A 26,843-nucleotide genomic window follows, 5' to 3' on the forward strand; every position below is an offset into this window, starting at 1 on the left:
TCATTTTACACACATGACAAGAATATAAATGGCAAACGCTCTGACCTTCAGTCAATAAATATCCAAAGCATCTTCCATGGTATGCAGTGACTGTGCATAGCAGGGGCTCAGCATTTCCCCTTTACTTTGCCCAGAGTTTTCCCCATTTAATTCAGTCATTTGAAATCTGATTATGTTCCACAAGAAACAGGAAAGGTAGGTGAATGATGATTCTTAATTCAATCCCCAGGTAATGCTGATGTGAGAGCTCTAGAGATGAGCCAGTGAAATGCATTTAGAGGCACAAATGCATCAGCATCTCTGATAACACTTAGGAATGTCTTCTTTACAACCCCTGTCCGTGCATGATTGCTAGAATAGGAAACAGGGAATCTTCTGGTTTTATTTAAAAGGGTGAAACAGGACATGTTCTCCCAGTCAGTGGCTTTTCTGTAGGAGTTAACAAAAATATTCTGAGGGCATACCATGCTCTTAGCAGTTCTGATCAATAAATATGATCAATAGTCTAGTAACTGTACATTCATAATTATTTTATGATTCTATTACAAAGGCTATTTGTACAGATATTTCATTGAAAAGCTTATTTTATAATCCATTTCTCTCTCAGGATTTTATATTATTCTTTGACTAGTTACTTTAAATAATCATGACTTTGAGATATATAGCAGTAAAATGTGGATGCTTATGATGTGAGCTAACAGCAGATGAGGAGCAGGATTTTCTTCCTAAAGCACACAGCTTCACTAGGAAAGCATTTGGATACCTTGTTTCCGTAGGATGAGAATGAACATTGATCAGCAATGGCTAGGTCTTACCTCTAAGCCTAAAAAAAAGTACCTGAGTGGTGACCTGCAGGAAAAGTATTTTCACTGGTGAAGGGTCACTTTTTTAAGGGGAAATACATTTCTGAAATCATAAAGTAAAAGATGTACTGTTTTCTGGAGGAAAACTGACAGTGATCTCTGCTGAAGTTTTATAAAGCAGAAGTGACTAGGTCAATCAATCAGAAATAATAATCGAGGCAGACCCTTAATTTGGAAGGAATTTGCATTAAACTCTCATTAGTGCACCATCTAGTGGAGTCGTGGGGGAAACACCCGCACATGTAGCAAAGCTAAAATCATCACTAATAAAATAGCCTGGTAAAAATAGATTGGCTATATATACTGCATTCCTGCAGCAAAAATAAATATCAGAATGGTTTTTTTCCTTAGTAACTACAATTCATGAAAGGGATAAAATTACATTTCCAACCATCAATTAATGTCAGAACTCTATGTAGGCATGCAAGTCTCGGAGACTATGTTGTCTCTCCTTTCAGCATGCTTTGAGACCCAGCAAGAACCATCCATGTAAGGTAAAGGGCAGTCTTGCCTATTTCAGGCCTTTAACTTAACACTCCATTGTGTTTGCAGTTTATTAGACTTCTCTGTTATTATTGGGTTACGATGCCCAGTATGTTTTTCACTGCTTCAGCTATTTCTAAATCTTAGCAATGACCAAGATCTACGATGAAGCAGAATTAAGCTTGCACTTCCCAGTTTCTGCAGCTCTTTCTCAGGCGAGGCTGGGCTGTGTGGAGGAGGCGGCATTCCCAGCAATCGGGTCTGCGGGCTGTTTGCTCTGTGCTATTTAATGCGCACGGGGGTTTCCTGCAGACGAAGCGGCTCAGCCCCGGGGCTCTGGGGAGCGTTCGGCCCTGTCATTGTCCCTTTGAAGAAGAGGGAGGGTGCAGAAGTGCCTCAAATGCTGAGCAGGCAGCCTGGAGGCTCACCTGTCACTTCTCAGTTAGCTGGGCCAGGAGGAGCCCTGGTGCTGAGCCTATCGCATCCTCCTTGTCCTCCCGAGCCCGGTACCGGCAGTCGTGTGAATGCATCCTTCATTTTTCGTGCTCCTGGCATCGCTTGGCCCCCCTCCCAGCTGTATATTGTGTATCTCTGCATTCAAAGGCACCTTTAAAGAGAGCTACAATTTACCACGCGCTCTCTTTGGATTGTCCATTCCCCTTTAGAGAAGAAATAACCCAAGGGGAAGGCAGGGCGGGCAAAGCAGGCTATTAACAAAGTAACGTCGTATTTTTCACTGTAATATTGTATCCTCGCCCATGTTTTCGCCTTGCTTCCTTACGCAACAGCACCTTTTCCCTGAATGACACTCTCTCCTCCCTTCACCCTCACTTTTTCCAATGGCATAGGGCTGCGGCTGCCGGGATGGTCCAGTTCCCCTCGGCAGCCCCCGGGGCCCGTCAGCAGCAGGGTCCCCCCGCAGGCCCGGGCGGAGCCGCCCCTCAGGGACGGCCCGGCCCCGCTCCCGCAGCCGCCCGGGCGGGGCCGCGCCTCCCCCCGCCTTCCCCGTCACGGCGGGGCGGGCCGGGCCGGGGCCTGCCCGCCCCTCCACGCCCTGCACCGCCACCGCCCCCAGCCGCACCCCTGGGAGCGGGTTCGCCGGGGCCGGGTAAGAGCCGCAGGAGCTCCGCTGGGGCGTCGGGGGTGCTGCCCGCCGCAAGCAGGCGGAATCCGGGCGGTGTCCGGCCAGCTGGGAAGGGGCTGTCAGGCGCGGGGAGCTGTCGGAGGGCAGCGGGAAGGGCCCCGCTGGAGCCGGGGCCGCGCCCCCGTGCCCGGCCGTGGGGCGAGCGGGGCGGCTGTGGGCGAGGCGAGGGTGGCGGGGCCGGGGCCGGGCCGTGCGGGGGGCGCGGTGTTGGAGCGCGGTCGGTCGTGTCAGCAGGAGCTTCTTTCTCCGCACCCTTCCCTGTGACACCCGCGGTACCAGGGCTTTGGGCTTGGCGATGCTCCGGGGGAGGGTCGGGGCCTACAGCGGGTGTTTTATAGCAGCTGGCGTGGAACTGTAGGGTGGGACGGGCACCCTCGCCTTGTGGAAATGCTCCCCTTGCTGTTCCAGGTCGAGGTGAGCATGTCAGCGAGAGGAGGGAACATTATAAAAGTGGCCGATGTAAATAGTGAGCCCGGGCCTGGCGCGCCGGCCCCCGGCCCGACGTTATCGCTGTTTTCCTGGTCAATCACTCGGCGCTGCAACAGAAACTCAGGCTTCTTCAAACTCAGCAAGTCAGTGGAAGGTTTCACTCCGCTTTGCATGCAGTGCAGGGCACTACACCTTAATTGAAGACGCCCGGTGTTAAAATCTCAGGATACTTGGTCAGAATCAATGTGCTCCTGTGCTGTGATCCCCTCCACGAGCCATTCAAAGGCATAGGGCTGTGCCGGTAGGGCGAGTGGAGCCCTCCTGAGGGGTCATTATACAGGCTTGTGCTTTGCCGGCAGTGCAGCCCTTCTGCTTGGAGCCTGGGAATTGTGCAATTGCTCTTAATGGAAAAGAAGGAAAAGGGGACCCAAAAAAAGAGATAAAATATGTCAAAATTAGAAGAAAGTGGTGCTCAATGGTGGCATTGTTATAACCTGTGTCTGTGTTTGCTTCATGATGGCGCCTTTTGTAGTCTTCGGAAGAATATGAGGTAGCGCTCTTCTTGGTAGCTTACACTGAAGTGAAACTCTTGAGAGAGGAGAAGAAAAGAGACCATGAGCTATATGTAGTCATTAGCACCCGGGTAGGCCTCAGAGAGACTTGGCACGCATTGCAGTCAGATTTTGTGCAAAGGTAACTTATCCCTTGGTGTGCTTGATCTGTTCGCTTGGTAGCGAACAAGGTACCATGATGGAGAATTGGGTGAGAACAAACAGCACACCAGATATGTCAGGCTTCTCATCCAACCTCTTTTTCCCATGAGATATTGTTTGCCAACCCGCTGCACGAGAAACTGGACACTTTAAAATGGTCATCAGGTCCATTTTCAGACTTGTCATTCCGTCTCTTTCCCCATAGTTCCAGTCCCCAGTGTTCCTTTTCCTTGCTTCGTCGTAAGGCTTTTAAATGCCTTGTGTGCTCCTAGGAAACATAATTCTCTTACTTAAGGCATTTTGCCAAGCACTAATATGTTCTCTTAGGCTTGTGAAAGCTATGCACTTCCTTCACCTAGTTCATCATAAATATCAGTGTGGATGAATCAGACAATTGTAAGGGTGGTAATTTTTATCCATATATGCTAAGCGTTGGTGATGCGTTAGGCCTAATAGAATTTCAGACTTCTGTAATTTAGTTTTTCATGCTGAGCAGTTTAAATGTCACTGCTTTAAATTGCATTTGTGTTCAACAGAATAATTTTTAGTAAAAATAACTAAAACACTGACCAGTTGCACAATCTAATAATTATTTCAAAAAAACTCAAACATAGAGCTGTTAGATAATATGAGCTTGGTTTTGGTAGGTTTCACCATCAGTAACGTGGCAAGGCTAAGGGAATTGTGCAGAGTAGGTAGGCAGTTACCTTCTGACATCTCTTCTGTTACTGTTGATGCAGTTTTAAATAAGCTTTGCTTTTTCCTACCATATATGGATTTAAGCTTGACTTCTACCTAAAAGTAGGGGATAAAAAAATAATCTGGAAACTTTTCTTTTAAGAAGGCAAGAAGAATTTAATTTTACTGCTACTTTGTTTGCTTATTTGTTATGCTCCACGGTAGGTTTTGTATTTTGGGGGCCTACGGCCTGCCTGTGGACCAGGATTTCAGCACATTAGGAGCTGTAAAAGCAGAAAGCGGGAAATGTAATATCAGTCTCTAAATGTTTTAGCTGAAGTATAAAGGAAAATGAGACATAAGTCCAGGAAAAAAAATTAAACCTCCCTCATCCCTTAGCAAAATAATGACAGATTTAATGCTCACCTGTATCTTATTAAGTCAGTTGCTAAGAGTCTGCTATGAGAATCCCTCAGGTGCTGTAGCAGGAGGTCCTTATCTTTTCTCTCGCAAACATTGTGACTTGCTGAAATTTTTGCCCAAGTTTTTCAGCAGTTCATCACTTTTGGCTGTGTTTTGACCCTGCTGGAAGAATTTTGAATGTCTTTTTTTTGGGAGGGGTAGTTCATAAAGGAAGCCACATATTGTTTAGGAGAAGCTTTGTTACTGTGACCTTTATTTAGGAAAAAAATATCCTGTTAGGAAAGCCCCATGACTTGTTTCTGGATACTTAAAGGCATAAAATCAGATCAGATTAAATTTTCAAGTGTTCTATGGAGTGCAGTATGTACTGTTTGCTTTCTGAAAGTTAAGGGTCCATGTAAACATTCTAGGTCCTAATGCTATAATATTGCTCAAACAGTAAAACTATTGCTTAAGGGTTCTTATCCTAATGTTTTTGGGCTAGATTTCTGGGAGAAGGAGAATTCTTCGAATATCTAAATGAGAAAATACAAAATAGATTAGGTGCTCATTAACTGTAGCTTACTGGAGTCTGCAAAATATTCGTGTGACTGCTGTGAAATCTGACATGTACAGTGCTTGTCACATCACTTCCTTTTGTCCTGATGGAGCTTTCAGGAATGACACTGGGCAGCTGCTTAGATGTGGAGACTTTCTTGTCTCTACATTCATACTGATGGAAAAGTGGATTTTTTCTTATGCCTGATAAACACCTTTCTAGAAGATATGTTGGTACTAATTTCTTGTTTTGGTATGGAGTGACCATGTGATGTAGGAACTAGTTAATGCAGAAATTATGATGAATATATTCAGTCCTTTGAATTCTTTAAACCTCAATGTACAGTGAGGTCCTGCTTCAGTTAGTGTTAATAAAATGTTCTGATTTTTCATTTCATTTGTGCCTATAGACTCAGTTCCTTGGACTTTCTACAGTAGCTTGACAAGCTGAGTTGGCACTAGGTATACTCCCATTCAGAGACAATGATGTTGAGCAGAAGATAAAACGTACAATTAGAAACTCACACCTGACTGAAACTTTTAGAGGAACTGAAGACTACCACAAGTGCAGCTCGGTTCCAGTCTGAAGGCAAAGTGTACTTCCTGCAACTGCAACAGGCCTTTAACTTCCCTGTTTTGTAAGCAGCCAGTCATACCAAAATACATTGTGACAGAGTAGTTAAATGCTGTGAAAGTCAAAAGTGGTAATTTCTATGGAAATGCAGTGTCTTGATGAATGCTCCTACCGCCCTGCATGGAAAGAAGTGTTTGGTGCATGCCTGTTTTGTTTCCTGATGGTTGAAACCCTGACCTTGTCTAGGTCATTAGCAGTTGACTTTCCAAGGGCTGAGCTTATCTATGTTTTCAGAGGAGTTTGAGTAACTCAGCACTCATAAGTGAAGGGGTTGTGAGTGGAAGTAGGGTGTTCATCAGGCTCAGATGCCCATGTTACTGTGGGAACTAGAGGGAGAAAATGTGGCGAAGACTGGGAGGTGATGACAGCTGATGGCTGTCCTCTTACCTCTCTTTCTGTCTGTTCCCCAGACAGTCACCTTCCTGTATTACTGAAGTACTCAGGAATAGCTCCGTTAGCAGAAGAATGTGCATGGAGTAAACCAGCTGCGAATTTGCATGGCTATCCTACAATTTGCTATAAGTCTCAATTCTTAAGAATGTGAGTTGATAAAAAGAATTGTGTCAACAATTAGAGAGATCTATCTACATGTGCAGATGAAAAGCTGAACTATATCTTGTGGACTTTGTACTCTGTCATCTGAACGTCTTGAAATCTATTGTGTTTGGCTGTCATAGAAAGTTGAAAAATTCTTAAGTCTTATGTATTGAACAATCTGAACACTTGTCAGTGTAGTGGAGTGTAACTTCTTTAAAGATACAGTTAGCTGTAGAAATTTGCAAGACAAAAAAAAAAAAGCAGTAGCTGCTTTTGTCAAGACTTGGATGAAATATTCAGTGTATATCTCTTGATTGTAAAGGTATTCCTGAGAACGGTGTTACAGGCAGCTGATTGGTGAATACAAATATGAAGGAAGAAAAACCAATCATGAAATATTGTTTCAGTACACAAGGTAGCTTGGTCTTTGCCATCTCTTCTCCTTAGCAGTGGCATTTTAACATTACCATTAAACATAAAAGTTAAACAACTTTTAACATTAACTATAATATTTAACTAAAAAGTTTTCTAGTCAGTAGCATTGTAGTTAGCATGCTATTAAGGTATCTAGAAATAGGAATAACTTTTAAGAAAACCTCTCAGCAGTTCTGAGAAATCTTTTTCAAACTTAGGTTTTAGGTGATTTCTTTGGATTTTATGCCTATTATTGTATTTTTCACTGAATTGGTAGATTGCCTTACTTAGTCAATACACCAAGGTATAGAGCCGTTTATTTGCTGTAAATGTTGTGTGGGTTTGGTCTTGCAATACAAATTCAGTGCGGTGTTGCCTGGAATTTTAAAAAAAAATCAAAGGTTGTAATTCCAGCCTTGGCCCAGATAAGTGGGATTTAGGCTGGCTGGCTGGCTGACTGACTCCAGACTTTAGTCAAAATAACTTGAATCTGCATGTGGTACAGACAAAGGAAAAGACACTGCAGACAGTTATCGTGACTCTGGCAATGGTGCAGCAAGTAGAAGAGTGCAAATACACTCCCTGTGGCCTCATCTGCAGTCAAGTTGTTCATTACTGGGGCCTGAAGACTCCAAGCAGGGCTTGGGATCAAAGTGAAGCAGCCATTTTGAAATTAAGCAGAGTTTGTCTTCATGGTAGCAGCAGCTTTTTCATGGGGCACAGGTGATGTCACCTGAAGGGTGGCAGGGATGGGCCTAAGCTCTGTAGTTACATCCCTGGTGAAGTTTTGATGAGATGTACAATGTCAGGACCACTTCGTCTTGGCTGCACTTGAGATGATTTCATATGACAGAGATATGAAACCAGTCATGGTTTAAAACAGCCAGGGTATTGCTGTCTGTATTAATACAGGCCTTTCCAAAGGTGAAAGGAAATATTTGGCAACGAGGACTGTTAATTGTTTGTATTTAAAAAAAGTTTTTAGGGACTTGAGTTTGCAAATTGTAGCACAGCTGCTGTCATTCTTGACAAATCAGTTGGTCTTTTCATTTCCTTCTTTTCATACAGTAAATTTGCTTTCTTTTCTCTATACCTGAAACTGAGTTTAAGCAGTGTCTCTTAACCCATCTAGCTGATGGGCCAGGAGGAGAGGATGTTGTTTGGAAGGTGCATGGTTTGGGTTGAACAGTGGAAATGCAGGAAAGTGGTGAAGTTAAAATGTTCAACCTATGAAGGTGATGTGCAGGAGAGCGCAGCCTGCATGAAATTGTGTTATTTTGTTGGATGTGTTGTGCTTGATTATTCTGCATTCTCACTGCAGAACAGATAAGCCACCAGTTTTGATTTGCACAGGTATTGTAATGTATGTTTTGTTAATTTTGATTTAGGATTATGAGCACATGAGTTTGTGCTTAAATTTGATCTGTATGGATGGAGAAACACCCCTAAAAATATGTTTGAATACCCAAGTTGTTGAAAAATTAATTCATATCGATAAACACAGCAGCTGAAACAGGATACAGTGCAAATTCATACAGCTTAGGTGACACTGGGTTAAACTAAAACTGAAGTTGATCCATATGATTGGTGTTTGGAGGGAACTGGTTGCTGCCTTTTTTCTGATGTCTTGTGTGATATCTGCTGAGTTTTTTTTTTCCAGTGGTTACTTATACTGGATTTTATTGGTGGGATGGGTTATATATGGTACGTAAATAACAATATGATTGGTTTGGGATGTAATTCTTCAGAGGTTTTGGTAGTTTCAGATTAAACATATAGCTTTTTTTACTGGAATGGTAAATGCAATGAAAATTACACTCTTTGATTACAGTGGGGAAAATATATAAGAAGTTTGACAAAGGATGAATTCTAGCTTTGAAGAACAGTGCTTTCAGAGAGGATAAACATTAGTATATGGAGTTTTCTTTAATCTTCTCCCATGTATTCTTTAAGAAGATGAATACCTTTATAAACCAATGACCAAAACATAACTATTGTTTTCTGTATGTAGAGACTGTCTGTCATTTTCCTGTTGTGGATGACCGTGACAGCAGATCTACTCAGCCATGTCGTATGGACCAGGGTTTGGGGATCCTAATCAACTAGCCCAGCGCATAACTTCTAACATCCAGAAGATCACACAATGCTGTAAGTTGCATTTGTGCATGTTTTGTGTAAAATTTTAGTAGTGGTGGTGGCCCCACTCGAGGTGAGTGTCTCAGATTCATTCATGGGAATTAACTCCGACTCTGCCTACTCATTTGGTAGGTTTGTGGCACCCTACACAGCGTGACCATTCCTTCCTTCATGGGCATTTTTAGCAGTGATCTGCCATGGCAAGTTCAAATAGTATCACTCTGTATTCAGTTTTGTCCTGGCAGTTAAAGGACACTTTAAGATGGTAGGTTGAGGTGTTTGCTGAGCAAGGATTGAATCAAGTATTCACTGAAGCTTGAATTTTTCAGCAGTGACAGCAGCTGTGGCCTTGCAGCTTCCCCTTGTCCCTTGTATGTCTTAGATATGTAAATAAGATTCTGCAAGTTTTAAAATACCAGTGCTTAATTTCATGCTACTTAGTATTTTTTAGCCACCTAACTGGGGTATTCAAGCTAGAAGTTAATTAGGTGGCTGGGATTGTCAATCCTTTTTCCCTTTTCCACTGTTTTCCTTTTTTTTTTTTAACGTGTGTGTATACAAAGCAAATACAACTTGATTCACAAACTATGTAAAGTATATGGCTCATCAGAAGGGAGGTAGTCATGAACAACATGTGGCTAGTTTTGGTACATGTGTTTCATGTTGTGCAGGATGCAGAGTGCATGCAGAAATGAGTATTTTAATGTTAAAACTTCAGATGCATTCTAGACAGTAAAGTATGTCAGTTGTTATTAAAATTTTGGTCTTTGTTTTGACTACAAATTCTAGAAATTGGTGTTTGTAGCATGGGTTAGTGGCACAGATTGGGTTTTTTCCTATTCTTTCAGTTACATTTTCTGTTTTTTTCCAGAAATAATTCCTTAAGATCTCAACACACAGGAACAAAAATTGCAATTTTGCCTTATTGAAAAGTTTCTATACTTCAGGGTGGTATTTCCACAACCTAAAGTTAACAAACCAACTCTGTAAAAGTCCTCATGCTTTATTTTCTAAAATCTACTCAGTGAATTCATTTAGTCTGATTGCTACTAACTTGGTCTTCCAGAGGCAGCTGCCCACCTGTGACAGACACTGAGGCTTCAAGATGTAAAAAAAGGGTTTTCTGTCAGATGAAAACATAAAGTCAGTGATTGAAACCGGAGTATTGTGAAAGTTGCTGAGCATAATTAACTGTCTTGTGCTGGACTCAGTGATTCCTTCATCTCATCCTTCCCCTTCCGTCCCTTCTCTTCCTTCTTCTGTGTCTCCTCCCCAAGGCACACAAACAGCAAGCTGCCCATGCATAGATAGGAGATGTGCCAGAAGAGTTATCTTCAGTCCTGCTGTCTTTTGTTTCTTGAAATTTAGATGGCTAAAGTCTGAGCAATAGATAGGTGGTACTGCCATGCCAAGACCCAAGTCCAAATGTCTCTTAGCCCCACTGCTCCATGGCTTCAGAAACTGGAACTTGGCTCTGAAAAGCTCCAGCCAAAGACATTTCTAGTCCCGCTAGGGACACAGCTGGATTCCATCCCTTGCTCTTGTGTAGGTCTGACTGAGCTGTAACCACTCAGTTACTCTTGCAGTCCATAGATTTTTATGAGGGTCTGGATCCTATATGTTTTCTGAACTGAGGTCTCTAAGGACTTATGGACTTTTCCCTGTGTCTAATACCTGTGCAGCTTTCTATTGGAGTGTGTGAGTTGCAGGAACTTCCAGGTCAGACGGGAAGAAACCAGCAAGCTTAGCAAGCTAGTGAGATGGTGAACATGTCTCTTAAACTGCAGTTTATCATCTTGGTTAGGAAGGAAGGGGGAGAGACAGGAATCTTGACCCTAAATGCATGGGTTTCCATCTAAGCAGTTGATTTGGTTTTGCACTTCTTGGAGTACAAAAGGTTTTGCACACTTGAAGGTGTGTACTCTGATTTTCAGAATGAGATTAATAGAGGAAGTGAATTTCATTTCAGATCACCAGGCTACTTTAGGAAGTACCTCAAAACTAGTTCACACTTCTGCTAACATGCAAGCAAAGTGGGAATACTACTACAGAGATGGAGATGAGATACAGATTAATTGAAAAGAAACTGGCCCTTCAAGCTACAAGCTGGCCCTTTAACTTGTTGGGGAAATACAGAACTTCCTATATTAGATAAATTGTGCAGCCAAGATTTCGTAATGCACCAGAGTTTATAGGAAGTAGCATGGGTGAGAACAACAATCCTTAACATTTCTTCAAAGTTGAATTATTACATCCTTACCTTCCAAGTAATAAAACTGATCTCTTTCAAGATAAAATACATATATTAAGTACCTCACTCATAATGCATGGGCAGGATGCTGCTGTTGTATTAATACTCTTAATTTATTTCCTAGTTCATCTAGTCCACTGTTATTGATTGGCAAGGAAAGCTCCTCTCTCTGCTGGTTTAACACACTGCTTCAATAATTGTATCAGTTGCAAGATAGGATTCCTAAGATAGGATTCTTTTTGGTTTGTGTTAATGGAAGGACCTACACTTGTGTTTGGTAACATCTTGGTTAGCCTTTTAACTGTAAAGAACAGATTTTTTTTTTATCTGTTGATAAAATCATGCCGTTGATTGTTTCATTGAGGGTGTGTTGAGAGCTCTAAATTGCTTCTGCCTTGTACAAACCTTTGTTCAACTACTGCAATAAATGCTATCTGTACTGGACTGTTGGAGTTTCTTTGGAGGAGAGGGTGTTGGTGAGTCCTTTTTAGGACCCTGAAGATGGAAATTGAGCTAGCTAATGGGAAGCAGCATATGCTGCTGTCTGTACTGTGAATTCTCTTACACCTGCCTGTGTTTGAGATCCCCAACTGTACAGCATTCTGTGTATAGAAGCTTCCCTCAGCTGTTCTTTAGAGAAAGATATGCTTTGTTTCACTTTTCCAGCATTTCTGCAGAAATAAGTGTGTATAACATCACTTAACAACATCTAGGGAACAGTCTGCTTTGCTCAGCCTGAAACTCACGTTTTATCAGTGACATCTCTGAGCTGAGATGTAGGGAGCTAGTCCATGGGGTATTTCTCTATGACTTCTGTCACAACTGTTTCACTGAGAAGCTGGAGTTGCAAAACTTAAGGCGGCTCTTGACATCCAGAGAAAGTGGCGGGCCTCAGGCAGGAGGGGAGAATTAGGCTCTCAGACCCACTCTTGGAGTTTTAGAATATCCATGTGACTCTGAGCAGTGCTCTGAAGTCTGGGGAGTCTGAATCACATGTGCTCAAATGAGCTGCAGTGTTGTGTGATGAACCTCGGTGAGGTCAGCAATGCCTGCAAGCCATGTCTCGCTGGTTTGGTTTCGGGTCTGTATTAACAGTGATGAGAAGCAGATCTGCAAACAGCTAAGGGAACTTCAGATTCAAAAAATAAAGCCAAAGAAGTGTATAATAAGTTAGACTTCGAGAGCTGCTAAATTTCTATCTTATTGGAACACAACTGGTAGTTAAGGTTTGATGGTCTGTTTGGATCCTAGTCTAAAGTAACTGTAATTCTCATTTCAGGCCTATATTATATCTGTTTATAAAATCTAGGTGACCTACATTTCATGCTTTAAAAGTCCAGTGCATTTAAAGGTGGTTGAGGTTTGTCCCTAGCTTTCTAAATGTGAAGAATAAGAATATGGAGAGAGAATATGTGGAAGAATATATGTAGGAAGTAAAGCTCCAACTTGTCTGGCCTTTGCAGACAGAGGACCTATTATCAAGGTGCTTTAATCAGTTTACTGAAGGAGCAGTTGTTCTAGAACTGGATTTCACAGGTAGCACTCTCACCTAAATGTCAGCTTAATGGCAGTGCTATTAACTTGGGACAAATCTAAATGCTTCCCTTCAATATTTCCTTGAAATATTTCCTCTTGTCTACAGCAACTGGGTAGACAAGGAATGAGTGTGATGCATAGATACAAGATGATCTGTCAAAACCTACATCTCTGTGACAAAACATATGTACAAAACTGTATTTCTACCAAGCATGTTCATTTACCCTACTGGGATATGCCTGGGAGCATGAGCAGATGTGATTCTTTTTTTCCTTTTTAAAATTTTTTTTTCCCTTCCCTCTCTTTGGGAAGGGCATACAATTGTATAAATCTGATCTTCCATCTGGACAGATGGAAGTAGATTAAGTGAAACAAACAAAAAGCCTAATTTAAAGACTTTAAAATAGGGGGAGCAGTTCTTTGAAATCTGACCATTTTCTGCATTTTAAATAACTGATTCTCTTTGTGTGGCTAAAAGAGGGAAAGCATTTTATTTAAAAAGATGTTCCCAAGAGGGAGAAAAATGGGAGTTGCATTCCTCGACAGGAACAACTTCACAGTTATAAATGTAGGAAGGATACAGTTAGTGGAGTAGGTGCCTCTTCTGCTCAGCTGGAAATATTTGACTCATGTCTCTGACAGGAATGGTGCAAGAAGTAGCCAGCCATGCTTTTTTCCTCCCAGCTCTGCCATGTGTGGGACACTGAGGAAGCAGGCTAGTATGCCTTTGTTTTGCTTTGTAGTTAATATTTTATTTGTAGCTACCAAATATGTTACTTGGAGCAGTCCCTGAAGAAAAGCAAGAATGGTGCAGGCTAGATTTCTAACTATCAAGTCTCCACTGGCATCTTGAGCTGGGCTTTGGAACCGCCCATTTAGAAGCAGTTTAGAATGCTGCCTTTTGCTTGGGGACACAGAACAAAGACTGATATTGGTAAAATATACCCAGTCCTTAAATTTTAAAACACTTATTTTAAAGCACTTTTTTTTTTTTTTTTTTTTTTTTTACAAACAGTAATCAAGCTAGAGAACCTACATTAACTGCAGCAATGGATTCATATTCCTTCCCTGCCAAACCCTTTCTTCACTTCCCAACTCCTCCAGGTAGTGTCAGCATTTTGCACAGAGTTGGTTGAGAAGCCAATAAGAATGGCATAATCTAGCCTTGCTCAGTATTGGCACAGTAGGTCACCGATAAAGTATTTGACTTGTTCATTCACACTGCAGATCAGCCCAGCTAAACAAGCACATTCTCTGCATGCCACAAGGTAATTGAAATAAAAGAAAAGAAATTTCAGTAGCCACAATCCACATATGGTTGGAGGGGGTCTGGCTGACTTTGAGAGATACTTTCTTATAAGGGACTTCTGCTTTCTGCTGATGTCCTTTGCTGTTTGTTAATGCAGCACAAGTATCAATTCATATAGAGTACATTCCTGGAAGGTCAGCTTAAGCCAGCAGAGATCCCTCTGTCATGTGATACCTGTCCTGTGACAATTTTGTTCAATTTCTTTTGCATCTCAAGTGTTGTATAAACTACTATTCTCCCTGAATGTAGTTAAGATGGGAGTTAAATTAGATCAATCATATGACTTTGCCTGTAACTTTATCTGACTGTAGAAAATAATAAATGTAGATTAAACCCTGAAAAATATTAACACTTTCAATGGATGCCGTTATGTTGTGGTTTAAGCCCAGGAGGTAGTTAAAATGTTCTGCTAAAAAGGCTGAAACATTCACGAAAATCTGTATCTATCACTATATTTGAAACACCAGCAGGTTCACATGATTACTCTTGGCTAAAGAAGAACACAGATGGGCACATGAAAAGTAAATGAGATCACTGAGGTGTTGAAATCACAGCCTGTATGAAAAGAAAATTCTGTTTTTTCTATATATAAAAAGTGTGGTTTTGTACAGGTGTGGTTCTAAAGAAAACAGCCTCCCAGTAGAGCTTGTTGAGGCTTCTAAAAGTGGTATTGTCAGAAATTTCCAATTAGCTGCAGTTAACCAGATTAAACTTTGTGGGAACATACCAGCTGAAACAATTTTTGTACTATTATTGTTGCTGTTGTCCAGAAGGTTTCTTGGATATAGAGTGAAGTTTCTATAAAACCTGGAAAAGGCTGGTTATTTAGGGATTCTAAGAACCAATATATCCTTCCACGTTTCATTTTGTGGACTTCTTCAAAGGCTGAGGAATTGAGGAGAAAGTTAGCTAATTTGAGTCTTTCTAAATGCTTGTCTTTGCAATGAGGTGAAGTTATGAAGCTCACAGTTCTTGTAGAAATAAATTATTTCTCAAAATAGAAATAGAATACCTCAAGCCTGAATCATTTCCATGCAGTTCTTAAAGATTTTTTTCTATGTAAAATAGCATATACATTTAAGAAAGCATGCCTCACAGATTTGTCTATGAATCTGAGAAGTTTTTTAATATTTTTCTGTGTTTTCTTTTGTCTTTGTCTTATTTAGATGACATTGCACAAGAGGGGCAGGGATTTATTTATGCTATCAGCAGAATAGACTGACAAATGAGTCTTCCATGTATGCTCCAGTAGAGTTTGTGTCAATATATGCAAAAAAGGGAGTTTTTCCTTGACTGACACTGTATTGCATTACAATTATTATAAGTAGCAAGGTGGCCAGTGAAGACATCCACAATTTGACTGCAACTATTGCTTTTGTTGATGGACCAAGTATAAATGGACTCACCTTGACAAGATAACTTTTGCAAAACAGCCTGCACTTGCAGCAGAGGAGAAGGGATGTGGCCAGTCCTCATGCTTCTTCCTGGCTCTAGAGAGTTGTATTTCAGATCCTCTTTAAGGTATTTAAAATACCTGTTGCAGCTGAGTTTTGTTGGATTTTCCTCCTTGTGGACAGGAGATTGCATAGCAGCTTGATTGTACAGGGAGCCCTCTATCAAATCTGCTATAAAACTGCCATGCTGGGGGCTGGACACCTGTCAGGGCTTAGAATAAACGCGGGTCAGTGATTCATTGTGAGTGACCCTGCAGTAGCAGCTACTTGGTGTGTTGTGTCTCCTTTCATGTCAGCTCCTGAGGTGGCTGCAGTAATGACCTGGCCTCTTAAAAAACAGATTTCCTTCATGGAAATGGGTTGGGTTATGGTGATTGTGCAGTTACTGTTTACTGCGGAACTATGCTTCATTTTCATAATTTAATAAGCTACTGGTATTCTTTAGAGAAATGCTGAAACTTCTGGGTTTCAGGAAGTTACCAGGGACACTTTAGGATAAGAATATAAAGGGATTGATTTAATGACTTCACCTTGGCTGAGCTGTAAGAATTGATTGCATGATCAGTTATTGTGCACTTTAACAATGTGTTTTTAGTGTGTTCTACGCCCACATTAGAAGAACAGCCAATACTTCAATCCCCCCGCTTCACTCTGTCCTTGAAAGACCATTATAGATGGGAGTACACTAGAATGAAATAATTACAACAGCACTGCAAAAAATGAGGGCAGATCCTGAACTTGAGGCATTGTTGCTGGTGCTCCTGGTCACTCTGGGGCATGATTCTATTTAGAAATGCCAGAAGTTGTGACAAAATATAAAGAAAAGTTTACAAGACTGGATGTTTTCCTCCTAATCCAAGCATACTGAGTCTTTTGTCCCCTTAGCTCTAAGGACTATCTTCAGGCCCATCCTCATTTTATTTTCTCCTTCCCACACATGCATCAGTTACTGTTTTTCTGTGCTGATGCATTCTCCTGTTTTAGAATAATCAGTATTACACACTGAGTTAAGACAGAATAAAGCAAATTACTTAAAACCAAATTACTGAAGTTTTTGGATATTTGATTTCAATTAGGTGAGTTCCTGGGGAGGCTTTTTAGTGTAAGCTGGTCTCTTTTGACTGGTGTCCTGGATTTGATTCCTTTGAGAAACTCACTCTTGTTTAAAGTAGGCCTAGCAAGACAGAACTGTGACATTGTGATTTATGTAAAATTTGAGGGAGTGAACTAGATTAATAGCTTTAAAGACGGTCTTTCACAGAAAACTTATATCTGATGAAGATATTGCAACTAAGAATCATTGTGTCATATAAAGGCTTGTGTTGGAAGTGACCTTAGAGATCATCTGGTTTCAACTCCCAGCCATGTGCAGGGATGCTACCCACTTTGCTCAAAGCCCCTCAAAGCCTTGTGCAGATTTCCAGAGATGGTTCATCCATAGCTTCTCTGGCCAACCTCTTCCAGTGCCTCATCACCCTCACAGTAGAGAATTTTTTTCCTAAATCTATTCTCTTCAGATTGAAGCCATTCCTCCTTGTCCAGTCACTAGGTGCCCTTGTAAGATGTGTCTCTTAATTTTCCTTGATCTAGGAATGTTTTCTGCAGCATCTCTTCATCTTTACTAAAGTACCCTCAGCTAAAGCACAGAAGGAAAACACATCAAATTGGATTTGAATAAATTGAGGAATTTTGTTGTCCCCGGGCAAAAGGAGTTTGAACTGGTGTAATTTTAACAAATAATTCTTTTGTTCCAATAACCTGCTCTGAAGGGACTCTGAAGTTTATTGGATTCCACACAAATTAATCTGTAACTGGATGTGCTGTTTGTTGACTCACTTGTTCAGCTGGAAAGTAGGAGATTTCTTCATAGTTACCCAGCCAGTCGCAGTGCATGTGAGGTATTTGACAAAGCATTTCTGCAAGGTGACTGTGCTGGTGCTGTAGTCACTGCTTATTTGCCTTATGAAGCTTTAGTTGGAGCATAAGCCCACATGGAGCAAATCAAATGTTGCATTAGGTGTACACAAAGGAACACTTTGCTGATTCTTTTTATTCTCCTTGGGCTCAGAAATAAGGAAAATGACTGAAAAGCAATGTCTTTAAATACCTGTTGTTGTTTTAGCCCTGTGAACTTCAGACAGTTACTAAAACCCTGTCTGTCACTTTTTAAGTACAGGATGGTGACAAACGTTGGACAATTACAATTAACATTCAGGAGGAGCTGTTCTGCTCCTTCTTCCTGTGAGGTCTCAGTCCTTGCTGTTTTGTAAGGCAGGTTTCATTGTTCTTGCTCTTCCTGTTTGTCTGGTTCTTGTCCTCTGCAGTGCCTTGGTGTTTGTTGCTCATGTTGCTGTTGGTGTTTCTTCCATGCACACCCAGTGAGTGCCACATTTTCCTGTGGAAGCGTTAGACCATAGCTTAATGAAACTGGGCAATGTGGTGGATCTGGCTGAAGGAAACTGAAGGAAACAGCTGCTGGATGGCTATAAAGCAGTTTGGTGTGATCTAAGTAAGAAGAGAAGTTACTGCAGGGGGGTAATAAGCAGCACTCATTAAACATATTTGCCCTCAGTTTCATGCTTTTATATTGAGGTATATTTTTTAGAACTCTCAGGATTATGTTGTTGATACATGTCATTGTCCAACTCATAAAGCTGCAACAAGCTTGGTCATGGCCACTTGGGGTTTTAAAGTTTGGTTTTCCAAATGTGAAATAGAACAGAGTAAGGTAGGAAGACAGCTGATTGTGGGTAGCTTGAGAAAGCTTCTCTCCTGTAGCTGGAGTTGCTGGTAAACATTGCAAAGTAAGACCATCCTCAGTTTCCTTTGTCTAATGCTGTAGTTGAACATCAGTAACAGTGTTTGGACACTTCTCAGTTCTGCCAGAGAAGGTAGGTGACCTCTACTCTGTTCTTCATTTCCATTCTCTTAGTTGATGCATTGCTTTTCAAACTTTAGGATTTTACTGAAGGATTTGGGTGGGGATTTTTTTTTGCCTCTTCTACTGCAGCAATGCTATGGTGTTACACTTTGTACAGTGATTACTAATTCACAGTTTGGGATTAAGATTATTTTCACCCATTATATTGGAAGAAAGAAGTTTGCATTTTAATCTTCATTGCTTTAATTTATTTGTGCCTGTATTTTAATTTTAAAATTTCCTATGCCACCTTTTAAATGTTCTGATTTCAAGGACCAGAACCATCAGTTATGTCAACATGGATTTACCTGTAGTAATGAAACAGCTTTGCAAATTTGGCTGAAAAACAAGACAAGATGAGGAGGAAGGAGAGGAAGCCTTCTTCTTTGCTTGCCAGCCTAAAGCAAGGGTAGTTGTGTGATCCAATATGTGAAACATGGTTTTATTTATGAAAAAAACTGTATGTATTACAGATCAGTCAGGAACATATTTCTCAAGTACTCCTACCTGTTAAACATTGTAAATATTTCCACTCCGACTATATCTACTTCCATGACTCTTGTAGAGAAAAGGAGGTCTTTTATATCAGACTACTTTATTTTTTTATGTTCTCCTTAACTAGTGGAAGAGCCTTTCACTGACTAGAAATGGAACCACTGTTTGGCTTAGTAAAAAAAAAAACATGAGCTGACTCTTGAATAATTTTCTCTGTAGGAATTCAGGTTAGGTCTTAATTGTTTCTCTGGCTCATCATTAACCATGTCTGACCTGTTTCTGAGCATGTGACCAGCCTTAGAGAAGCTGAGTAGCTTTTATCAGCTAATAGTTGTGTATTGTGACATCTAGATCAGGAATGCTGCAAAGACAAATGAAAAGTCTTCTTAATGTTATGGTATTGCTTCTTTCTAAGACAAGACTAATTTTCACGTGAAAAAAATGGGATTCCTTTGCATGCAAGACAGCAGTTTCTTGGGAAAAAATGTATTTTGCTTGCATGCTGTCATGTATCCTGCTTCCTGCTCTGCTCAGTTTCCAAAGTGGACTTGCTTTCTTATATTGCCAGCCCACAGCTGGCAAGGTGCTGTTCCTGCCAGTGCATTGTGAGCCCTGACAGAGCTGTTGATTTCCATTCTATGCAAACATCTACCCTGATGTGCAGTGTGAAGTGGCTGCAGGACTTTGCAGGCTGTTGCCATACACTGGTGACTTTGGTAAGGAACGCCTGCACGCACACGTGGTGTGTGCCCTTGTGCAGCTCCTGAGCAAAGTCCAGCAGCCACCTGTGTATGCCAAGGAGCCTAAGTGCTCATGTGACCCACTGTCTGACTTTGCACTGAAATGAATTAAAATCATGCACAAGATCCAGTCAGTCTCTGTGGCACGATTGGTAATGTCCAGGACAGGAGGGACCTTAGATTATTCCGGTCTTTTGGAACTCCTTGGGATGCTTGAAGACTTGGGAAATTGGGGAAGGGAAAACCATAAAGTAGCCTAGGAACCTGTCAAAGCTGGGCTGTGATCTTGGGTCCCTGACTGTTACCAGTATGTTTGCAGTTCAGTGCTAGGGCTTTGTGAGCTAGGCCTAAGCCTTTGGCTCTCTGGGACACTTGAGCGTTACTGATGGACTGAGGGGACCAGAGCAGATGCTGTGTGCTGTGATCTGCCAGCCTGAGCTCCTTACACAGGGCTGAAAAGCTGGCTAAATGAAAGAAGGAGACAGTACCCTTAGAAATACAACCATCAGCAGTGAAATTAGGAATTTAGGACCTTCTGTTTTCCAAAGAGTAATCCCAGTTTTTCAGCAGTTTTGCTCTCAATTGCCTGCTTGGTTCTTCTCCCTGCTTGTTTCACAAATGGAAGTGGAAGGAGCAAGCAGAGGTATTTTGCAGCCTAGGAGATGCTAAGGGTACCCTTCTTTTCCCTTGAGGAAAGGAAGGGGTATTGTCCTGTGATCTAAGGAGTTGCAGAGCTAGTTCTTGCTTTTAATCAGATTCTATGAGACCCTTTCCCTCTGTGATCCCCATAGTAATATCTTTAATCCTGTTAAAAAATTTTGTTCAACTATCACTATAAACTGAATGCCTATATTTTAGGTGGCTCTGTGATTACATCTATAATATTAGATGAAATATTTGAATGAGAAGTAGCTACAGTGAGAAATCAGTAAAAACAAGCCAAACCAAAAGTGTTAGAAGACTATAAAGAATGTATTTTTTAGTCTGTATGCATGCCAGGTTATTTATATTAATACAAAGGAGTACAAAGACTTGATTTCTGTAACTCATCAATCTGTATGTAAATACTGTACATCAAGTTTCAGGAAAGTCAGATTCTCCACTTCCTTTGTTATGCTGGCCCTACCAACTTGTTTTTGGCTTTTTTATGAAGCATCTTCCAGAGTGCTGCTGAAGGCTATTGGCCAAAATTTACTTTTTCTGCTCTTTTTTTCTATTTATTTACTCTAATAAGAATTTTCATTTTCCTATGAAAATATTTTTGCTATACTTCATATATACAATAATTTATTTTTTTCAATAATACCCATTATTGTGAAAGGTTAAGGTGGAAAATACTGAATATAGGAAGCACAGAAAATGCTATTATTTCAGTCCTTAGGATTTTATTTCTAATTTTTCTCCTTGTGATTTGAAGTCCTATTAGAAATTTGCTATTTTTACGCATACTTACAGACTTCATGGTAAATTGTGTTTTAATTTTATGCTAAATTTTTGAACCACAAGACCTAAACTGCCAAGAACTCTGCCTTTGGAATTGTATATCTGACCAACTTTGCAGTACTGGCTTTTAATTTTCTCTCAATTATCTACTGTTTTCAGCTTTAGAAGTAGGATAAATGTGAAGTTAGCTTGGATTGCAAATATTTTAAGTATAGGCCATGTTTCGGGGAATTTTTATTTAAAACGCAAACCTGCATTATCTTCACTTGCAGTTAAATAATGCACCTCTAGGTGGCGGTAGGACACACCGATTTCTGTCTGTCTGGGTTTCCCTTTTACTCTCCCTTTTCAAACTACATAGGAGTAACCGAGCTCCTCGGTCTGGAGTCAGAAGGCAGAGCGCCTTGGAACAAATACAGGATAATTAGTGTTCAGTTTTATGGATATTAAAACTCTATATTCTTGAAGAAAACACCAGCCAGTTATCTTTTTGCTTATTTTAAAACAATGCATTACACTGGCGTTAAAAAAGAAGCTTAATTACCCCGAGCTCCTGTTAATCCGTGTTTGTGAGCAGCTGCAGCTGCCCAGAAGTGCAGGCAGATGGGCACTGTCTTGCCCAGCAGGCAGGAGGCAGGAAGGGCTGGTCCTTAGTAGCCAGTGGTGACTGTAGCCAAAATCAAAAATCTTCACTCATATTTTGCTGTTTTTCATCTTGCTTAAAATACAAGCTGCATGAAACCCATCTTACAGTGTTATTCCACACAGAAATTCTGTTAGTAGTTTATGCCATTTAGTTATCTCAAAAACAATTGCCTGAAGTATTTGATTTTTTTACCTCATGTATATCTAACTTTCCCGTTTTGATGTATTCATTACCTGGGTGTGCACACCAAGTATTGGCTATAGCAGTTGTCAGCAATTGCTATGGCTATAGCAATTGTCAGCAATTGTCAGGGATGTTTTGTAAAGTAGTGTAGATAATCCAGTATCAGCTATACAACATTCACTGGAGATTTGTTATGAAGCAAAGATCAGAATTAATATTATTAATAAAAATGCTTTAAGGAATTGCAGTTTAATCTAACTGGTTAACATAACTCTTAGCTTATTTTCTTATCTTACCTGAAGTTCTGTTTCCTACAGATCACTTCTATAGTGAATAGAAAAGTACTCTCTTTTTTAAATATGTTTTTCTTCCTTATGTAGGGTTGCCACTTACTGCATTTTTAACTGTGTTTAGGGAAAAAAAATAGTGAACTAAGGAAGTGAGGATCCCACATAATATCGTACCATATCTATCTGTGTGGTACACCAGTCTGCCTGGGAATAGCCACAGAAATACAGAGAAACTATAAGTTTTGCAGTGTGAAAAATTACCTATCCTTTAAGTTTCTGTCCATTTTTCTCCTTGCTTTCTCACATGTCAGTAAAATATATTAGGCTGAAAATAAGGCTCAGACAACATGTCACTTCTTGCAGTTCAAAACTAATATGTTTAATGAAATACACTTTAAAATCACTGGCGGTTTGTATCCTAGACTTAAAAACATAGGATTCTTAAAATTGCAATTTAAACCTGGATACATGAGTTTTATTTCCTTTTTAATGTACTGTTAACCCATGAATGCTTTATTGCAGTCTCTTCATTGATGCATGGATTCTGAAATGTTCGTGTAAGATAATGTTATACAAGTCTTCCATATGGTTTTCCAAAATGTTATATATAAAATAAACCAGAATAAGAATGGTGATGTTTATTTTAAAAAATATAATAAAACCCCTGATTTAGACTTACTGTAATTAAATCATTGACTAATCTTTAAATTGCCTGTTTCTACATAAAGATTTTAATACATTCCTATCCTTCATAAGAAACCTCAGGTTTTGTCTTTGACATGGCAAAAATAATTCAATAGTTGTTTTGGGACTTACAAAGGGAATCTTTGTAGTATGTTTAAAAAGTCCTGCATATCCATTTCTATCAATTTATTTATATGGCTTTAGAATTGTCAAGCAAAATGCATTGAACTGAATAGCAGTTGTCTCTGCCCCATTCAAATTTTTCTTCCTCTTCACAAACAGCTGCTGAAATACAAAGAATACTCCATCAGCTTGGAACACCGCAGGACACGCCTGAGTTGAGGCAACAGCTGTGAGTACTTCGCATCATAACACTTAATTTCATTACATTGTAAACAATCTCCTCTTAGGTGATGAGTTGGATTTCTGTTAGGCAGAGTGCTTGATTTCCCTGAGAAAGGTGAGTATAGAGAAAAACTTGAAACTTAGATGTTGATATGTGCTTTATAAAGTAGGGTAGACTGTAAACCCAAATCAGCTGATTTGCCTGTGCACATTGCCTGCAGTATCAGTGCATCTATAAAACCTGTGCTGTTTGTTAGCAAAGTGGCACTAATAGAAAGCAGTATCACTGCTCAAAAACATACCCCCACACCCCTCCACTCCAGTCAGTGCTTCCAATCTGCTTGTAGAAGTGTCACAAGGTAATGAATATATTGGGATGGGTTTTTTGTGAGGTGAAATACTGGGAGAGGAAGGGGAATATAATTTTTAGCGATGAAAGCTACAGTAAGGGGTGACATTATAGAATAAATACCTACCAGAAATAGTAACATAACAGAAGTGAAATCAGACTCCAAGGCCGATGCTCTGCTGGAGTTCAGTCACCTAAAGGTGGACTTTCTCTAATATGCCTCTAGGAGAGACTGCAGCTGCTCTCTACTTTTCTGCATGGTGTAATAAACCAGTATGATTTTTTCAATAAATTCCTTTACCACATTAATCTCAGCATCACAAATGCATGTAAGCAACATGTGCTCATCCTGGCATTTTTTGTGTGTTTCATGCTTTGATGTGGCCATTGACTAGTAGGAGGAAGTGTGTGTTGGACCAAAGTTGTGATGTTCATTTTGGTGAACAGCTAAATTTCTTCAAACTGCCTGAGTTTAGGGCCCATAACATTAGCCAGGTACAATCCATAGGGGATATTCTACTGGAGACTGAGAATAGGTGAAGAGCAACATACACACACAGTTGATGCAATAACCCAACAAGAGCTAGGCATAAATTCACACCCAAACAGCGCAGAAACTGTTGTTAAGGACATGCTTCAGACGCTTATTGGGGTAATTTATGTATATATAGTAAACTTGCTTGAGTTTGTATTGATCTTTCACTTGTCTGAATATTTGGCCTTTGCAAATTATTTGATTATTTTAAATAATGATGCTGATGGCTTGATAATAGCTTTCCAGATAAAACCCTTTTTGTATAGACCGGGTGGGGAAGATGCCAAAGCAGGTAAAGAATTTGAGTTGCTTCAGAAAAAAATAAAAGTGAATATTGGTAAAGGATTGTGTGATAATATCAGAAGTATATTTATGTATTCATAATGACTACAAATGTATTACTGCACATGAATAAAATAGAGGAAACTTAATGGCAAAAAAAAAAGTGAGTAATTATTAATTACACTGTCACACTGCATAATACACCTTCTTCAACACCTGTCTTGCCTGGAATCCATGATTTCATGCCTTTACAGCAAAGAACAGAAGAAAGATGGCTTTGTATGCTTCAGAGAAGCTTTTAGTACTGATGTTTATTTGAGAATCAGTGAAATTCAGCAAAGTAACCTGATGGTCTCTAATGAAAATTTGCATTTGGTTTTAGGCAACAGAAGCAGCAATACACCAACCAACTTGCCAAAGAAACTGACAAATACATTAAAGAGTTTGGATCTTTGCCTGCAACAAGTGAACAGGTATAAAACCAAAAAGCATGGCTTGTTTGACTAGTATGTTGGCTCATGTAAAGTATTTGAGCCACTTCAGTTCTTTATTCCTGTTTTCAAAGCACTGTTTAGTTAGTTAGTCAACACATTTGCACAATGCAGGAATACACTAAAATGTAAGAATATTTTGTTGCTGTCCAGACTTGTCCCAAACTTGTTTTAATGTATCAGGAATGAAGTATGACTGAAGTTGCAGGAATCAAGGCAATGTGCTGTGCCTTTCTGCTTTTTCAGGTAGCTGGACACTTTGTAATCCATTGCAGTGATGCTGTATCTGACTCTGCCAGCACTCTGACTGCTTCCAGGGTCAAGGAATTGTGTGCCAAAACACTGTTCACCCACTGTTTGAATAATTTGATTATCACAGTATGTCTGTTCTGCATCACTCAGATCAGCATATGCTATGTCTTGTCACAGGCTTTTCCTTTTTCAAGAGGACTAGACAGGAGCTGTTACTAAATCAGCCTTCTTTCTGAGGTGTGTGTAAAATCTTTCAGTCAGAAAAATGTGAAGTGGCTGTTGTGGTTAGCACACTCTGGTCTGCCCTCCTGTGGTTTCTTATCCAAGCAAAATCTGACACTTAAATAAGGGAAGAACAACAAGATCCTAGTAAACATGGATTCAGGTTATTGTCACTGAAACAACTAGCCTGGTCTGTGGGTAGTTAGTAAGGAGCCTTTGGAAAAGTGAATGGCCTTGAAACACAGAGTTCAAATGGCAGGCCATGATCCGTGTGTGCTCCTCCTGTCAAGCTGTAAACTTCTAACAGCAGCGGTAGAACTTGATCTTGGTATAGAACCTCTGCTTCAGCCAAAGTATCTTTAGTTTGTTGGGTTTTTTTCTGTTTGCTTATCATGGAGTTGAAAAGTTCACAGTGGAATGTTTTACAGTTTAATTTTACCCTTTTATCAAAGCTATTTCTTAATGAAATGCATAAATAACAGATTCATGAATGGCAAATAACAACCTTTCAGAAAATTGTAAGGGTTGATGAATGCATATATTTAGGAAAATATGGTGGAGGCTCTCCTGAGTGCCCAACATTCCCCTTCTCCTCACTACACTGTTTTTAAAAAAAAAAAAACAAAGCTGAAAGCTGAAGGGTTAGAACAAGTATTTCTGGATCTGTTCTAAAGCATTTAAGGGAGTATGTGAACCCACTGCTGGATTCAGTTCAATATGTATTTCCAGCATTTATGTAAAATACGTATTAAGTGCTCTGTTATTTCTTTTCTGCACCCTTCCTCCCCTCTATATTCAGTTACCTCTGCATATTTTAGCATTCCTGGTGTCCAAATATTTCACAACAAAGCAGAAGATTTTACAATCAGTAAAGGAAGGTAGAAGCTTTCTTATTACTGCTCATTTCCAGTTGTTAAATGAAAATAAATACATTGATTTCTTCTTTAAATGCCTTAATTTGTGTGGTTATGTTATCCCAGAAGGAAAGAAGGCTTGTCCATGGAATTGCAAATGGTTTTGTTGTTGACAGCCTTCCCTTACACCAATTTAGAAGAAAGAATATATATGCTTGGTATTTAGCAGACTGGAAATAGTAAAGCCTTGAAAAGCTTGAGCTCATTTGACTTGGTAAAACTTTTTCTCCTACAGCGTCAACGAAAAATACAGAAAGACCGTCTTGTGGGAGAGTTCACCACAGCACTAACAAATTTCCAAAGACTCCAAAGGCAAGCTGCTGAGAAGGAAAAAGACTTTGTAGCCAGAGTAAGAGCCAGCTCAAGGGTGTCTGTAAGTATCAGAAAATGTGCCACTGTATTCTTTACATTGGTGTTAGAGGTGTTCTGTGTCAGATTTGCCTCCACAGTGCTACTTAGCTTATAGCTAAGTCTAAATGCTGCAGAACATGTGCTATATGATTTTTATAGT

The 26,843-nt window shown here is 40.2% G+C and overlaps 1 protein-coding gene across 2 annotated transcripts in view; it reads left to right on the forward strand.

Moving 5' to 3' along the window:
- The first annotated feature begins 2,333 nt into the window (after positions 1–2,333).
- The window catches only part of STX7 (syntaxin 7), a 31,512-nt gene continuing 7,002 nt past the window's right edge, over positions 2,334–26,843 (forward strand). The window contains exons 1-5 of one of the 2 annotated variants that reach the window (XM_059842076.1): positions 2,334–2,454; positions 8,867–9,003; positions 23,225–23,294; positions 24,836–24,926; positions 26,568–26,705. In XM_059842076.1, coding sequence (XP_059698059.1) covers positions 8,922–9,003; positions 23,225–23,294; positions 24,836–24,926; positions 26,568–26,705 — 381 coding nt within the window. In that variant the 5' untranslated portion in view covers positions 2,334–2,454; positions 8,867–8,921. Of the gene's footprint in view, positions 2,455–6,307; positions 6,445–8,866; positions 9,004–23,224; positions 23,295–24,835; positions 24,927–26,567; positions 26,706–26,843 lie in introns of those variants that run through there. The other variant, XM_059842077.1, reaches the window with a different exon arrangement.

The sequence above is a fragment of the Haemorhous mexicanus genome, chromosome 3 (genome assembly GCF_027477595.1).
Source record: "Haemorhous mexicanus isolate bHaeMex1 chromosome 3, bHaeMex1.pri, whole genome shotgun sequence".
Taxonomy (NCBI): domain Eukaryota; kingdom Metazoa; phylum Chordata; class Aves; order Passeriformes; family Fringillidae; genus Haemorhous; species Haemorhous mexicanus.